At 37.9% G+C, this 18,090-nt stretch overlaps 1 protein-coding gene across 2 annotated transcripts in view; it reads right to left on the reverse strand.

The window, feature by feature from the left end:
* Positions 1-18,090, reverse strand: part of anapc1 (anaphase promoting complex subunit 1) — a 63,719-nt gene that overhangs the window by 30,041 nt on the left and 15,588 nt on the right. The window contains exons 22-41 of one of the 2 annotated variants that reach the window (XM_085427487.1): positions 17,327-17,496; positions 14,239-14,330; positions 13,199-13,347; positions 12,273-12,351; positions 9,868-9,904; positions 9,557-9,639; positions 8,944-9,122; positions 8,723-8,809; positions 8,493-8,632; positions 8,144-8,262; positions 7,719-7,849; positions 6,816-6,956; positions 4,797-4,949; positions 4,489-4,570; positions 3,969-4,060; positions 3,429-3,563; positions 2,815-2,897; positions 2,072-2,150; positions 1,885-1,959; positions 62-114 (exon numbers count right to left, since the gene is read on the reverse strand). In XM_085427487.1, coding sequence (XP_085283613.1) covers positions 62-114; positions 1,885-1,959; positions 2,072-2,150; positions 2,815-2,897; positions 3,429-3,563; positions 3,969-4,060; positions 4,489-4,570; positions 4,797-4,949; positions 6,816-6,956; positions 7,719-7,849; positions 8,144-8,262; positions 8,493-8,632; positions 8,723-8,809; positions 8,944-9,122; positions 9,557-9,639; positions 9,868-9,904; positions 12,273-12,351; positions 13,199-13,347; positions 14,239-14,330; positions 17,327-17,496 — 2,159 coding nt within the window. The remainder of the gene's footprint in view (positions 1-61; positions 115-1,884; positions 1,960-2,071; positions 2,151-2,814; positions 2,898-3,428; positions 3,564-3,968; positions 4,061-4,488; positions 4,571-4,796; positions 4,950-6,815; positions 6,957-7,718; positions 7,850-8,143; positions 8,263-8,492; positions 8,633-8,722; positions 8,810-8,943; positions 9,123-9,556; positions 9,640-9,867; positions 9,905-12,272; positions 12,352-13,198; positions 13,348-14,238; positions 14,331-17,326; positions 17,497-18,090) is intronic. The other variant, XM_085427488.1, reaches the window with a different exon arrangement.

Below are 18,090 nucleotides of genomic sequence, written 5' to 3' on the forward strand. Positions count from 1 at the left end.
CAATCAATTAGCAGAATTCAAATGTATAACATGAGTTGATGTTTTTGGCTTCAATACTTACGCCATCGTCTCCATGTTAATGTCCTCTGAAGGGTCAAAAGTCCCTCTCATGATCTGAAAACAAAATGAAAGTTGAAAACAAAATATAGACATGAGTGGTCAGGTTTCAGAAATAATACTTTTGACAGTATTTATTTGCTAAATTAACTGAAAACTCACAAAATTCTCATGATAAAACTATGGAAATAGAAAGTAAACATCAGGGAGGAAAGGGCAAAAGAAAAATCATAGGCAGTAAGGTGACAGTGGTTTAGAGTTAGCTTGCTCTCTCATGTTTGTGTGTGGCCAGCTTCATCCCATAATCCAAAGACATGCAGTTACTGGGGCTAGGTTAAGTTAACTGGTGATTCTAAATTAGCCTGACTGTCTCTCTCTCTCTCTACTGGTTGTGCAGCAAGCTGTCCAGGATGTACCCTGCCTGGGTCCTGTTGCAGCTGGCATAGGTTCCAGCTAGCACATGACACTGCACAGGGTGAACTTAAGAAAATGGATGGAAGGAATGAAAAGATATTAAAGCATAAATCTCTGTATAGTGCTGACTATAATGCAGCTATTCATACCTGATTAGAAGGGCAATAACCTGTTTTGAGTGTGCCAAGGTTCTAGTTACTAGTATTTATTGCCATTCAAAATACAAACCACAAAAATGTAGTTTTACATATTTATATCCAGTGGTGTAAATTATACTGTAGCAGTGTTTCTTAAACTGTGGGGGTGGGCCCCCCTACTGGGGGATAAAGTCATTGCAGGGGGGCGTGGACAACCAGAAGAAAAACATAAAAGATGGGAGTGAAACTAAACTGAGTTGAATGCTATCATGCTGACAGTCTTTTTAGTTATCTATTTGACAGGGGGAAAAAAACATGAAATGGAATACATTTATGTTATTAAAGATTAAAAGTATGGGATTATTTTTTTCCTTTTTGTCATAAAAAGGCAGAACAAGCCTGAATTAATTATTTGATACTCTTCCCAAGGGGAAAATATTTCTGGCAGTTTTGCTGACCAATACATTGAATTTTCTTCATCATGAAGATATCAAGCAACAAACACTGCAATAAACTATCCACATCTACAGGTAAATGCTTGGCTGATTTACAGATAAAATTTTGGCCTTGGTCAAATTTATCTGAGTTTATGTTATCAGTAAGCCTATAAGGACATAGGAAGTTAAAGGCTAATATGCAGACTATTTGTTTTAAAGTCACTGTAATTATTCACAGTGTTATCAGACACGGCTTATTTTCCTGCCATTTCTCAAGCTTAGCGGCCACACAGGTTTTCGCTGTTCTATAACTATATTTACATATACACGTTGGACATTTTTTAATGTTTACTCTCCCAGTCGTTTGTTGAAACATCTCTAAGATGTTTCCAAGTTGTATTTTGCTCAGATAACTTTTCTGTTTTTAGAAATAGCCTTTTTCTTGTTTATCCACTGACGCCATTTCTGCTCATGTAAACTACCCATCCATCTTTGGGTGCATCAGTAAAGTACAACTACAGACCAGGGGAAATGCTTTTATTAACAGAATGTAGCTAGAGTCATTATGCTGTTACAGCAATTACCAAGAACCAATATCAGTGCATCTTCCAAAAAATAAGCCACCAGAATTGGCTAAATTAGCTAACTGAAAAAGGGTAAACCTGCCTCCATCCACACAAAACCACACGTCACAAATGGGATTTTCTTTGCAAGTTGTTGATTTGTTGCAGGGTGTGTGGCATCATGGCTCCAAACATGTCCACTTGTTCCTCTTTTTGTGTGTGTGTGTGTGTGTGTGTGTGTGTGTGTGTGTGTGTGTGTGTTGTGCTTATTCTCACCTGTGGGATGTTACTCTTGACCCAGATAGTATTAGGCAGGATTTCATCCCACATGATAATACACCGGGCCAGAGTCTTTAGGGGTAGAGAGAAAAGAAGAAGAGACACAGGTATATCAGATTAAAATATAGAAAGGTGGGAAAAAAAGATCACACACAGAAACACACAGAGCTAGATCCACACTAACCCTCAGCAGCAGAAACTCTGGCTTAATGAAGTCCAGGAGGAACAAAGTATCTGGAGGTTTCAGCCAATCAGCAATCGACCTAGTGGGCGAAACCATGATGAGAAAAGGGAGTGTTAATACCTTCTTTCAGCACCCTCTCAAACAACAGATAGCAGATGAGTTTTAAAGAACCTCTTGACCATTAGACTGTTAGAAACTGGAGGAGTCTCAGTCTGATGTAGTGTAATGTCACTATTTTTTCCATCAAATAGGCTATGGTGCTCCAGTTACGGTTCACGTGGGCAAGAAGTGGTTAGAAAGTCGAACACAGCACAGGACATTTTGGCCATTTTAAAGAAACACCCCACCAGCATTACAGAGTAATTATGGTGGAAAGATTCTGTGCCCCTTGAACAGTTTGCTACTTCTAATTCTATAACACCGGTATTACATTTTTTGGGGGGTAAATATTTAATGTAATATTTTTATGTTTTTTTTCCCAGTTTATTCTATCTAGTTCTGTTTCTCCTAATAAAATAAAACACTTGTCAGCAGAGTATCTCTTTTTAGATTGTTTTGTCACACCATGAAGAGTATGCCTACACTCTTTGTATACAAATTTTAGGAGGTCAGTAGAAAGGAGATAAATCTAAAACAGAAGTCTTTAAGTCGCCTTTCCAAGACATGGAATAAACCTATTTTCATATCAAAACTTTTTTTATTTTATTTTGGAGACAAAAATGTAAAAACCTTTTTTCTCTCACCTGTTGTTGGTTTTGAGGTAGATCATGGCGAGGGCTAGCGTAGCGCCTGGACATGTCACATCTACATTAATAGTGTCACCCTCCTGAAATGACCAATGGTAAGGTTAATTAGCTAATCACAGAAGCCAGACCACTGTTTCATCAAATCATTTGGTCAAACTTCATCTAAAGAGAGGTGTGTCCCAACTGCAAAACCCCTTCACACCTACATAATTAAATATGACAATTGGCTTTTGCAATTGGGATAGTTTATTTAATGCAATATTGTTTACTCGTGCTACTTTAGAGTTTTCTTACACATTTGACATTGGCACATGTGACAACAATAAACTGAGAACAAACCTCAACTAATACGAATATGGAAAATAAAATTCATGAAGATTTGTTTACCAAATCCTTTCCTATTAGTGGGGAAAAAACAATACATCAGCACAGACTGAACATATGAAGAACCATGACATAGTTTTTGAGCTGCAGTTCTTATTGTATGGTAAAATTCTTTAGTAGTTATACAGTCACATTCTTCAGTATTATTTTATCGCATTGAAATAACACTGCTACACTGTAGACAAAAAAAAAAAAAAAGAAAAAAAAAGGGGGTTTCTTTCATGTACCTTGATTTGGTAGCTGGGGGATTTGTGCCTCTCCCGGTTGGCCCCAGCCTGAGCTCTGCGATGTCCCCCAACCATGTACTGATACAACTGCTCAGGGACATTCAGGTCTGTCATCCCAATCAGGTTGCTGCCATGCTATGAGGAGAAAGGGGAAGGAAGAACAAGCAAGGTAAGTGCAGGACAGAAAAGGATGAGAGTAGAGATAAGAAACAAGAGACATGCAGAGACAGATGTCAAAGAAAACCAATATTTGAACTTGGGTTTTGTCCCTTTATTACTGGGCTTCAAGCATCATTAACACCTGACAATATTATGATCTGAGGTTTCTCTTACAGAAGTGAGCAGGTATCCAAGGGACTTTTAAAAGAACTTATGTGGCTTAATAACAGAAAAAAATGTATGTGTACAAAAAAATAAACATAACAATCGGGTTTTGTGAGAAGCTGTTACTTTTTTTTTTTTAAATTAGTTACTATTGCAACAAACAAATGGAAAATGGCAACGTATATTCATATATATATGTTTTTTTGTTTGTCTTACCCCCAGACAGACCATACCAAGAGCGAGCCCAGCTGCTAACGAATAGGACTCTCTGTCTGTACAATATTCCATCTCTGGTCCAGGGGGTCGACCTGAACAACAGACAGACCAAAAGTTACCATCTATGCATGGCAAGAAAAATCTAATTAAAGTAAAAATAAAAGTTCAACAGTGAGACTGGATGCAGTGTTTAAAATGGAGCAACAGAGCTTAAGCAGAACTTCTAACCTGACTGTTTACAATGTCTATTCAAGAAAACAGTATTTTTCTTGCAGTTTGAGAGATACCTATCCATTAAACATGCATTTGGCAATTAAATAATAGCCCAAAACCCAAATTATATTGTGCACTTTTTTTTCAAGGTGTTACATATATAAAATACTGTTTATTTACTTCAGTGAAATTCATATCCAGCTCTTTAATTAACAGCTTTTAATGTATCCGATTTAAACTTTTAGGTAATTTTATGGAACTTTTTCCCATTGTGTTGTCTCCCTTTTGCGCACACACACTTACACACCTATCTCAGACAGCAAGACTTCAGCATTGTGTCTATGGCCCGTTCCTTGGTACACCAGCCCGATGCCAATTACAGCTGCAACCTGTAACAGAAAAAGAAAAAACAAAGAAAAAAAAAAACAGATGAAGAACTGAATGATCATCCAGGGAAGATAAAAAGAAATCTCTTCGGGGGTGCGACAGGAAGGGCATCTAGCGTGAAAATCTGACAAATCAAACATGCAGCACTACCTGCTGGGGCCACCCCCTGTGAAGACGGAATTAATCGAAATTAGCTTTATCTTCTTCTTTATACGTACTCACTCTTACCTGAACATTGTGTGGCACGTCCAGCTCAGTGGAAGTGGGCGGGAGAAGGGCAGGAATGTGTATGCCAAGTAGGCGAGTGATCGACATGTCCATGGTGCCCAGTTTGGCTGAAGACACACCCAGGAGGAGCCCAATGCTGGTCATTTCATGGCCCTGAGAGACAGAGGCACCCAGACATTAAATCACAATAAAAACTGCATCTGCAATTATCAGTGATAAACAACAACTTTCTAATATTTCATACACCTAGCAAAAGCTAACAGTAGAGAAATATTATCAAACAGCTTCTCTTCAAATAGTAGTCACTTTTAATAAAATTTAGACTATTACTTATTGAAAATACAGTGTAATGCATGCTCTTTTGCACTAAAAAAAAATGCAGTCTAACTGGCTTGATCTGTGACTCTCGTATCTGAGATCATGACAGACAGTTTTCATTAGACCCCTGTGTGCACATTTGTTTGACCGACCACAACATGTTTTAACACAAACAGCATGAAATAGGTGATTGCCGTGCATAGTGAACACATGCCATGAAGTAAGAGGCCATCTGTTGGACAGCCTTCCTTAGCCTTCATAATTTAGACATCATATTATCATTTGACTAAAAGTAAATGAAAATATTCTTGTATTGAATGACAATGTAGACAAAAAGCTCAGAAAATGATGATTAACCATTTACTAGTTTGTGAAGATAACCGCTGGGACCTTGTATGAAATTGTAAAATATGAGTTGCTCTCTTCCAGGGATGTCAAAAATCATGGGTCAAATACGAGTTAAAATACAAACTGAAAAACTAGATACAATGACACAGTTTTTGCTTGTAAAACGCTGACGCAAACTGGAATGTTTAAAAGGTGAATGGCATCACCCCAAATTCTTTTTAAAACCACAGTCATAAACAATTCTAATGAATTCTGATCCTCAGTATGCAATTCTCTATCACAGCAAGAATAGAAACTGTCAAAAAACCACTAGCAACAAACACGCTTCAACCACGTTCATTGCTTTCATTCACACTGGAAGCTGTGACATATTTTACCATCAACTCTCTGCATCTGATTAGTTCATTCTTGTGTGTCGAGCTGTGGATATTTATTTCTGAGCCTTTATTTTAAAAGATCAATTAGTTAGGAGACTATGAATGAGATACTATAAAGCTATTATAAAGAATATAATTTAAAATAAAAGAAATATATACTGGTGAAATCTCGATATTAGGGCAGTTGAGTTCCAAGATTCACCATTACGGTTTTTATACCAACAATATAATTAAACGTTAAACGCATACAATAAAAATTTGCAGTGAAAAACATTACCATGTAAATGCAGAGGGGGGGAAAAGAACTCAAAATAGGAGGACATGGTGTAGAACACAATTAGGACTGAGCAGACTTATATTGCATTCATACAATGACTAATACAGGGAAATAACTGTGATTATCATCAACCACAGCTTAAATTTACACAAAAATCAAAATTCAAAATGGGAAATGAAAATGAATCAGTCTTAAACATAGCGTGGATACTCAGTATGGATGAGGTTCAAAGGCTTAGCAATCAATCTTCAAATACCCTTTCACATAGACATTTGAATTTAGAAAAAAAAAAAAAAAAGATTTGGCTTGCGACATCCTGTTGTTTTTCTCACCCGAAAGTTGGAAGGAGTTGTCTCATGTCTAAGTTCTCACAAGGGAAAGTTTCACTTTGACTAGCTGCCAAGCTATGACGCATGTTTATGTATAAACTGTATTTAACTTCAAATTTGTTTTCATCTTATCGTTCTTTGTAAGTTGGGCGTGTGACAGAAGCGGGAGCTCTAAATTATTGCAAGAAAACAAAATTTAAAGCACAACCGGCTCTAAACTGAGCATTTAAAGTACAAAGTATTCTTTGAGTGTAGAGTGTTATACATGTACTTACGCACACTTCTTACTTTCTGCTGTAAAACTCAACATAGCAAAGAAATACTGAAATTGTTCCAGCACATGTAAGCCTGTGTGTAGACAGGTGTGCACCTTTGTGAGGTAGTCATGTATGTTCAGCGTGGCCAACTTGGTGAGGTGTCCATTGAGCCCCAAGGCCATAAGGAAGCCTGCATACTCATTAGCCAGCTCAGGGCTCTTTGGCTTGTTGTAGGCAATCCAGGCTGAGTCCACCTTAAAAACAAAAAACAAAATTAAACTATATTTATTGGTATAACACTAATAAATGTCTTTGTTGCAAGAGAATGAGGTTTTTTGAGTATTTACAATTATTAGAATATTTTATTTGTGCTCAGTTTTAATATCCATTTAGCATTACACTGCCCAAAGAATAAAAGACACTCAAACTAGAACAACAGTGACATTGTAACTAATATGGCTCACGTTCCATTCACAGTTATTACCCGTACAACTACTCTAATGCCCATTAAGTGATCATTGTGTGCAAGATTCGCTGAAATCGGACCAAAACCCTGGAAGTCTCCATTCTTGTTAATTATGAAGGAACACAATGACAGTAGCTTTAGCCAGAGTTAAAAGCTAAAAGCTAAAACCAGCTGAACAGTATAAATAAATATTCATCAAATGCTTAAATCTGTTAGCATCAATATCATATTTTTTTTCAATACTCTCCAGTTTAACATAACAATGACATTAGAAATAGGTAAGTAGTAAATAAACACGATGTTGAATAAGCAATGTAAAATGTTTTACATTTAAGGTTGGATAAAACTGAAGCTGTGGAACAAGCTAGCGGGTTTTAATTAAAATTATTCTACAGAATTACAGGTAGAGCTAATAGAAAAATACTAATAAAATAATAAAAAATAAAAATTTAATTTTTAAAAACATTTATAGGCCTGTCAACATTAACATTTTGGGGTATTTACTAAGTAACAGACTGATTGATTAAACATGCAATGATTTCAGTCTCACCTGTGAGGCAGGGGCTATTTTAAGCCCAGCAGCTACTCCGTTATGAAAACTGGGCCAGCTAGTCATATTGGGAGGAACATCAATGTTTCCGCTGTTCAGATCTACCACAGTATTCCTCGGAAGGGCACGGCCTGAGGAAGAAAAATAAAAATGAGAAATAATCTGCAAATGCATGTAGTTATTAAAACGTTAATCCTCTTAAACTTTGGAATATTTTGTTCCTGATTTAGCAAAGATAATTACAATGTTTTTTCTTTTTTTGGAAAGTTATGTTTCCTCTAGGGCAGTGATAAATTGTACTGCAACAGCTTTTATTATTGCACAAACTAATTTTATCTTCCTGTTAAATGAACCATTTACAAATTTCCACATTCTCGTCAACTTGTTCCAGTAGATTTTATTTTTTAACTGAAAACTTAAAATACCTGTGAGGTTGAGTTTTGGGACAGGTAAAGGTTCAGTCGGTACTGGGTGATAAGAGAAGAGAGTGAAGAGGCCCCTGCCAACTGGCAGGGCCATGGTCCTTTGACACAGCTGCAGGAGTCTATAGAAGGCAAGGACATGGACAGGGCAGGTGATAAAAACTATAAAAACATCACAGATTCTAAAAAAATGCCAACTGGCCAATAAGTTTACCACACAGATTAGGGGAGAAGAAAGGAAACACAGAACAGTACAGAAATATATACTGCATATGCCTTTTTAGAACTGGTGTTTTGCTGTCTCTGTTTCAAGACCAAAGATGTTCATGACAAATGCATGCATTATACTCACTTGTTCTCTTTCTCCTCTATGTACTCATGGTCAGACACCTCTGGGAGCTGGACAACACTAACCCGGACAGGTCTGGAGCTCTGCAGAAGCCTCCTGACCTCTTGGACCCTCAGATCCTGACTCCAAATCAGTCCTGTGACCTAGTGAGAAGAAGACATAAATATCTGAATTTTTTCTACAGAACACACTACTAACAAAAAATATATAAACATGTTTATGAATTTGTTTACCTCTTGAACAATGTCTGACATCCCATCCTCCTCCTCATCTGGTTCTGTGGTTGCAGGAGGTTCCAAGGACAGGCCTGAACTTACAGACTGGAGAAACACACAAATTATAAGGCCAAAAAAGAACCAAAACTTTGAAAACTTACTTTCCTATTTTAGAATCTGCAGACACTGAACTCCATCTTTATCTAAATAATTTAGGTTTTAAGTTTTTTTACACTCACAGCTTTGCTCTTGGCAAGGGTCATTTTGTGGGCTTGTTTGGTAAGATCTTGTCTTCCAATCAGAAGACAGACCTCCTCTGACCAATCAGAACACGGCTGCTCACGGCACCGATAGATTGCCTCTCTAATAGGCAAAGCCACACCAAAGGGGACCGACTCCAAATCTTTCAGGGTGAAACCTAAACCAGTGAAAAATGCACAGTTTTTTAGAAACAAGGAATATTCTGCTTTAGAGGCAGTGTCCTTTGAGCGCTAACATAAATACACACAAACAGGTGGGTGAAACTCAAAAGCTGCTACAACTGTTGTATGTACATGCTTTATACTATTGTCAGCTCACAGCTGAACAACTAAAATATCATAGGGTACATTACCCATTTTAAAATAAAAAGATTTAAGAAGCACACTTATATTAAAAACCAATATTAAAACCTTTATTCACACAGCAAACATGTCACCCAGCAGTGAGAAAGCACATTCAGGTTCACAGACTGGTTTCAGTGGACAGGTGTGAATGTGTAAATATGCATGTAAACCACTGTGGTGGCGAAAAAGAGGATATAGCTTCAACATTCCTTTCTGAATATAGATTCTTTTTTTTTAAGAGACATACTTCTCTTACCCTGTGAGGTGAGCCAGACCACCAGCTGCTCAGCCAGATTTTCACTGGAGGACATCACTTTAACACTGCTCTGTCTAGAAAACATACATACAAGAGAAATTAACGGAAAACTTTAACTGTTATTAGGTATAAGATTTTTACAAGTTGACCTTTAGGGGTATATTAACAAACAGAAAAATAATACAAAAGAATGTGCTGGTATCCTGTATGTCAGAATTCATTTTAGCTGTTTCAATGCCTTAAAAGAAAAAAAAAAGAAGAAATTTAAAAGCTCTTGCTCATGTTTCTGTCAGATGAATTACCTTCTTATTTGGGGTTCAGTGGCAGAGGATTTCTGGCCTGATGAAAATGAGAAAGGGGGGTGAGGAAGATCAGCAGCAAGGAAAACAGGTCAATGAATTTACAAATCAGGCTTGGCACTCTTTTTGCAGCTCTTACCGTATTTTCTGCACTGTAAGGCATACTTAAAGTCCTTTAATTTTATCAAAAATTGAAAGAGCGCCTTATAATCCGGTGTGCCTTATGTATGAATTCTGGTTGTGCTTACTGACCTCGAACCAATTTTATGTGGCATACGGCGCTGAAAAATCTGTCAAAATGTTTTAGTACAACTTTGGTACGCTACGAAGCCACACCGCTAGATGGATTGTCGGAGCATTATGGCTACCGTAGTCAGGGGCCTCGCAGACTGGGACCTTAAGAGGACGGAGTTTTGGACCCAAAGTCAAATGAACACTGCAGCATCAGTGAGAGTTAAAAACCATAAATTCTTTCAGCTTTAATAAGATGATCAGCGTTGCTGCTTTACCAGGTGTAACAATTAAGTTTAACATCCAGGCATCCATGAAAACAATGTATTAAATTTAACAGGGCTGGAGGTTAGCAGGAAGTTACCTTGCTAGTTTCCACCTAAACATGATATAGCATGTTATAACTGAGAGATTTCTGAAAAAATTAAAATGTACAGCTCTGCTATCACTTCCAACATAAACAAAGACAGAAAACTAAACAGCAGTGACATTTGTATGGTTACTGAAGTTGGACTAGCTGGTATATAATGATGTGCTACGTGATCGCTAGCGAGACAGCTATGATAGCATAATTGAAGCTGAAGGATGAACGCTAATTTTTTGCCACTCCAAAAGAATTAACGTGCGGGTTCTCGATGGTTAGGGGAAAATGCAATCGCATGGCCGGTATGCTGTAAACGGACTAAACTTCAGTCAGGAGAACAACTGAGATAACCCATCCACAATACGAGGTTAGTCATTAATATACTGCAACAACATGGGAATAGAGCAGCTTCGAGAGAATTCAGCATTGATGAATCAATGGTACGGAAGTGGAGGAAGCAAGAATCCATCCATTCATTCGCTTATCCTTTTCAGGGTCGTGGGGGGCGCTGGAGCCTATCCTAGCTGTCATAGGGCGAGAGGCGGGGTATGCCCTGAATAGGTCGCCAGTCTGTCGCAGGGCTAACACACAGAGACACAAACTGCATGTCTTTGGATGGTGGGAGGAAGCCGAAGTACCGGGAGAACACACGCAAACACAGGGAAAACATGCAAACTCCATGCAGAAAGACCCCGGCCTGATGGTGGAATTGAACTCAGGACCTTCTTGCTGTGAGACAACAGTGCTATCAGTACCATGTCACCGTGCTGCCAGGAAGCAAGAATGAGTAAAGTTTGACGTATCTGACTGTTTTGTTTCGGTTATTGTGCCTTATAATCCAGTGCGCCTTATGTATGAAAACAGACACGTTCGTCAACAGTATGCCTTATGGTCCAAAAAATACGGTAAATATATTAAAGCATTTTCAAATCTGTAGTAAAAACTGTAACCAAAAAAGAACAAAAAAAAGAACATTAAAATGAGTGGTTAAAATAAAGGCTTGCAAAGAAAAGCGTCTGGACTTCTTTAGGTTGCTTGAAGACGTTTCACCTCTCATCCGAGAAGCTTCTTCAGTTCAAAGGTCAAATGGTGGAGAGTCCCAGATATAAACCTAGTAGGAGTATCCCCCCACAGAGGGACAAAAGGACCCCCTGATGATCCTCTAATCGCCTGAGCCAAGGTGTGAAACTGGGTGTGGGACCCAATCAGCCAAAGTTTCGGGTGTGTTCATAGTAGGTTTATATCTGGGACTCTCCACCATTTGACCTTAGAACTGAAGAAGCTTCTCGGATGAGAGGTGAAACGTCTTCAAGCAACTTAAAGAAGTCCAGACGCTTTTCTTTGCAAGCTCCTTTGACTACGATGACCTGGATGACTGAGAACCTTCACAGACACTTAAAATAAAGGCAACATTTTGTTCCTGATGAATGTGGGATTGTGTTTGAGTGGGATGGCATCTGTTTATTAAAAATAGCAACATAGTGCTCAAAAAGTCACTCTGGATTCTCAAGCATCTCTCACACAAAGCCAGTGTCCAAGTCAAGGCAAAAGTTCATCCAACACCTGCAGCAACAGCTGTTACCTTAGCGCTGTATTGTTTTTTGTTGAAATAAACACAAAGGAAATCAGGTGACACACAAACCTGCGTCACTCATCTTTCTTTCTGTGCTACTGGGCCCTGAAGCATGAAGGCAGGGGACTGGCAGGTAATAGGGGGTGGTTGTCAATAAATGAACCCAAACATGCATACCCACAGAGAAACACACAGTGCAGCATGCAAGAAAATGATCTTAAAGGTTAGTCACTAACAAACCTGCAGAAAGCTTGGCTAGGTACTTGGATACATCTGTTGAAGTAGCATTTTCATCTCCAATGACATAGAGAGCATAACTCTGGAAAAAAGGTTAAGAGAAGAGATGTAAATATGATACAAAAACACTTGCACAGTATAGATTTTTACTGCATAAAAAAATAAATATTGACATTTCCAGTGAAGAGCAGTTATATTTTCTAAAGAAAAAAGAAAGGGATAATTTAAATAAAACTGTTCTGTGAACTGCAATGAACTGATGTGATCAAAGCTTTTTGATGGATGAATATGAACCTCAGTTCTTCACTCCATCCTGTTCTAAGTGGTGAAGGGGAAAACCTTTAATCAAGAGGCATTTAGGCTTACAAGGAGGGGACTTAGAGTGCTCTCACACTTTACTTTACTCTTCCTATTGCCGATTCAGGAGATACTGTGCGCATCGAAATATGAGCCAGTACACTGTAACGAAAAATTGTGCCACAGTCATAATCAAAGCACATAAATTTGTGAACAAATATTTGAACAAACATGATAATATGACCAATGTTGTATCCATGTCTCTCTGTTGAGTACTGTCTTTTTAAGAGTGATATGAAGCACCAAAACTTAGGCCCTTCTTATTTAGCACTGCATATCCATTTCTATGCAAAAAAAAAGGAAGAGCAACATCATTTTTACACTGCGAAAGTACAAATGCCTGAGTGTCACCTGCACATGTGGTGCTTAATATTTTATTTTTGAAATAAGAAAAAAAGGTAAGGAAATATGGTTCATGAATTGCAGCTTTCTAACAATTCTATAAAGCAAGTTAAGAAAAAGGAAAGACGGACGGCATTAACTTCTTGGAGATATATAGATAGATAGTAAGCTACACTCACTATACTTGAAGAAAGTTATTTTATAAAATGACAGATGTGCTTTAATCGTACCACAACCAGCAGTCTGGTCCTCTGGCAGATACCCGGCAGGTAGGGGAAAGGTGGGCTCTCCTCTCCTCTCAAGCAGCTACTGAGCCAGCTGAACACACAGGGAGGCTCTGGTCTCAGGAAAGACGGCCGCTGCATTTGGCAAATCAGTGCTAAGAAAAGCCAGGTGAGGAAGAGGAGGGAGAAAGGTGGTGGGTGAGGTAAAAGAACAAGAGATAAAAGGGAGCTGGATGGTTATGTCACTTCATCCTTTCTCAGAAAACCACGTGCACAAAATAACAGCAACACTTTATATTCAACCCTGCAAGTATCCGTGTCACAAAGCAAATAACCACCTGACATGTGTTCACATAATTTTTAGGACATCTGTCACGAAAACTTAGTGACAACAAGAAAACTTCCCCCGCACTGAGTCTTTATTTTTAACTAAACCTTGTTTATATTCAGACTAATTTTAAGTGCTATGTGTTGGGAATGCCCATCGGTAGAATTTCACACTCAAAACCAATCGGGTCAATCACAAGCAGGAAATTACCAGGAAGCAGGAAAGTCCACCCCTGTGGAAAGAAACCGTGCAATGGCCTCAAAAGCGTGTAAAAAACTATTCCTCTGTTCAATGGTGCTCTATCTCATAACAGCAATGCAAATGATTGGAATATTGTGAACCAATCACTGCTTAGCCTACATAAGGTAACATTACACTCATCTCATATTTAGAAAGAAGAAAAACAAAAAAAAAAAAAAAAAAAAAAAAAAAAAAACCCCAACAACAACAACACACCAACACACAATCCAACAATTGACAAGCTAGCTCAGTTTTTAAAAACCACAGCTGGACTGAGGGAAGATTACACGTTACAGTGCCTCGTCATGCAAATTTATTTTGCATTTGTTTACATTTGCAGCACCTTTAGGAGTCCAAGAAATACAAAGGAAGGCTGCTAAAACAGCTTTTACCAGCAGCAGACCATCCATCCTCCTGTTTAACATGTCTTGTCCGTTTCCTGACTTGATAATGTTACAGACAATTAAATAAGCCTTACCCTGGTCTATCAAGCAGCTCTCAGTGAAGCCACTAATTATTGAAGGGTAGTCTCTCCAGTACAGATCCACATACTCTTCAAGCTGAAGATCTCTGCAAACAGAAACAAACATACATTAGCATTCTTTAACAGTATTTTTTTTTCTACTTAGAAGAACATAAGGTTTATAACCTTCTATCAATGGGTTATTAAGTCTACCATGTACTAGGACTCACACATGCATATTTCACTGCACAGCTTTGGACTAAATTGCTGCAAGTAATTAAGAAAAGTCTAAAAATGGCTCAAATAGCCTCCGTGACATTTAACGTGTTTCAGGTTGTAATTAAATACACAGTGAAAGTAATTAACAGCAATGAATCATTATCTTTCAGCTTAGCATCAGATAATCAATATTTTTTAATCTTGGTACAAACCCCTGATTCCTACAGATTCTAGCTGTGTGTGCACTTTGCACAGGGACGCAGTAAGGAGCGTACAGTTATCCAGGTTTGTAATCTTTTTCATCTGAATTCTTTATTTCTTCTACTTCTAGCCATGTCTTGTGCTCCTTCTCTAAGTTGGTTCTTTTTTTAAGCGTCTATATTAATTAATGATAATGATAAACTGTAACTGGAAGTTGACTGTGGCTGCCATAAAGCCTCGAGATGAGAATACCCCCCATTGCATTCTTCATGTTTTGAAACTGGAGATGCACAAGATGTGGTTCTATGAGGAATCGGGGAGCAATGTATGGTCAAAGTAATGATATATCAATGACCAAAATGTGACTATTCATTGCTGTATCCGCCACTGTTCACTCTAATGGTTCAGTCACACTAGAGTAAAAACAACCACTGTAGGGACTAGGAAAAAGAAAAAACCGGTGATTATCCTGTGATTGCAAACAGCCAAATTAGTTGCGGTGACCCTAAAACTCTGACCATTTTGGATTGCAAAGCAATTCTAAAGGTCACCTTGAGGGAGGAAACCTGTCTCCAACCAACTGCGGTCCATTGTTGACTAACTCCAACCACTCTCAAACACACAGGCGAAGGTAAGTGCAAATAACTGCCTTCTAATTTATAAATGCAAACAGATTGCAAAAATCAATATGAATCAGTCTGTGCCAATGAGTGCAACTCATCTGTGATGTGTCTCTTTGCAGTAGTGTTCTTGACTCAACTGGTTGCCAACTGTATTCAGGTTCTATTCCTATATAAAATCCAGGTTACTGAGCACCTGTGTCATTTGACAGTTAAATCACAGTCCTGAAATAACTATGTCACTTTTTGAGGTGGATTTTATGAATTACTGTTTCAAAACTCTAAGATTCTTCCAATACTTTATACTGTGCAATTTTTGTGTATGTAAACGTCACCAACAACACAACACAGATTGCATATAATTGCCAACTTGACCCCATTCAACAGCAAACAGATAGCAGATGGACTCCATCTTATTGCTGTTTTATCACTGCTCTGAAACACTGAAGTCGTTTTGAATTTAAAAAAAAAAAAAAAAAAAAAAAAAAACAGTTACAGTTTTGATCTCTACTTGTGCCATAGTCTCCAACCACAGTTTTCCCTAGTTAGACTGTAGTATTAAAAAAGGGACCATAATTTACTTAACAAATGGATATATAAGCAAATATCAAAAGTCAGTAGAATATAAATATCACACTGTATTCATTAATACTTGACATGACCAATTAAGACAAAAAACTCTTCAAGAAAGTGTTTAGTTAGATTACAAGTAAAGCGAAGCCTCATATAACCAAGCTACTTAAAAATATTTATAACACTATAGGAAATGTAGGGAGGATTTTTCTGGCTTACATGTATTTGGGATTGCACCAAAAATGACCTAATCCAGAGGAAAAAAAAAAATGAAAAAGAACAACACGGAGAGACTGAGTTTTTCAAAACTGACAATCACGGGTTCACCACTTTAAAGCAGTTAACAGTTAAACTCGGAATAATATTTATCATCACTATCAAATTGGAAAAGAAGGTACTTCTATCATATATTTTGAACTATAAGTGTTGTATCATCTGGGCTAAAGAAGCACCATCAGGTTTGTTATTACTGCACATCCATGATGGTATGAGTGAGGATTAGAGCACATTGCAAAGTTGATTTGTGACTAGTTCATTCTGTTAAAGCACCATTAATGTTGAATATATCTGTATGGATCTGCTAGAGCAACATATGCTCTTATCCAGTGTCCTTTTCAACCAAGACTAAGGAAGATAATGACAAACCACAATGATTATGCAATGCAATAGCATGGCTCTATGATAAAAGTTTAGGAGTTAGCCTTGAAGCTGAAACAGTTGAAATTCATTTTTGCTTTCAAAACTAAAGAAACTGGTCTCTGCAGTTCACAGGCACAGAGGAAACAGACTGGTCATGTCTTGACATTATGTTAACAGGTTGTTTTAGATTTAACATAAAAACAGGTCATCCTAAAACTCCACTGTAAATTCTGCAAAGAAAATTAAAGCAACTGCTCATTTAAGGCATTGAGATTACTTATTTAAAACTGTTATCGTGCCAGTTAAATGCCTAATGAAACCATCAGAATCATCATTTAACCAGCTTAACCAGTTAATAAAGTACAGAGAATGCAAAAATTAGAACCATATTTGCATAACAACCCACATACTGACAATACAGGCCAATTACTCTAAGAGTACTTCATTCTCCCACTCTCCCTATTCTGTTACTGTCATTGTCACCAATAACAGAGGTCACTTAACAACCTGCTGAAGTATATTTCTCAGTAAAGAGCATGGATGGCACACAACACAAGCTTTCACAGAAAACAATGTGTGTTTTTCTTTTCTTCTCGTGGTTTGAGTTCACCAGTGGAAAATTAAACAAGGTTCTGTTTGTTTTGATAAATGTCGCCCAGCTCAAGGCTAGCATTTCTTTACGCCTCATAAAAATAAACAGGATCTTGTAAAAATGTTGGACAAGTATCTTATAGAAAGATTCGGTCATCTGGACAGCCAAAGCCAACTGAATGTAACTTACTTTCCTTATACAAGAAAAAAGAAACATAAAAACCTCAAACACACACACAGACAGCTAGAAGAATGGTTACCTAGCCAGCTGTTGCAGCAGGCAGACTAGTGATGAAGCTCTCGCTCGCTGCAGCTCATCCAGCTGCAGTTCCTGATAGAGCAGATGGAGGACATAGAAGAGTGCAGGGATGTGAGGGAACAGAGGAGCTGAACTGTCCAACTTCAGAGATGGACTGGGGGGAGAAGAAGCCTAGGACATTCAGTGGCAAAAAGAAAGAGCAGAAACATTAAATTAAAGGGGGAACAGGTTAAACAGGATGTAACAGGAGATTTTGTAATTGCCTGGAGATATAACAGCAAACTTATACTGACATGACATCGTGCAAAAACAATCAGGAAGACTACAAGTAAATGCATGCCAATGTCTTTTGCTCTTCTTTGCCAGAATTGTCCCCACAGTTAAGGTGAGCTCCAGCAGCCCTTCAATAACACCAAATGAAATTCGGTGTTATGTTCTTTGCACAATTTTTTACTTACTGTGGTTTTCCTTTAACCAAATTAAAGGTGGTATAGTTGCAGTGTTGAGCTCCCTTTTCTAATAATATTTCATGTTTCAACTATTTTGTCCACAACAATAATCACAAAAAAGGAATATAGGCTAAATAACAGAAAGCACCTCTGTGTATAAAGCAATACAAATCAGCAGTGCTATGAAAACAGAATCAAGGAGACTCAAAAGAAGGTCAGTCAAATCAACATGACTACAGTTTGCTAGTTCACAAAAGTCTGCAGGCATACTGAATATACCTACAATCAGTGTGCTGGGAATCTCTCATTGTTTTAT

The sequence above is a fragment of the Rhamphochromis longiceps genome, linkage group LG13 (assembly GCF_057381845.1).
Source record: "Rhamphochromis longiceps isolate RC_006_pf linkage group LG13, R_longiceps_female_GT1.1, whole genome shotgun sequence".
In the NCBI taxonomy this organism is placed as follows: domain Eukaryota; kingdom Metazoa; phylum Chordata; class Actinopteri; order Cichliformes; family Cichlidae; genus Rhamphochromis; species Rhamphochromis longiceps.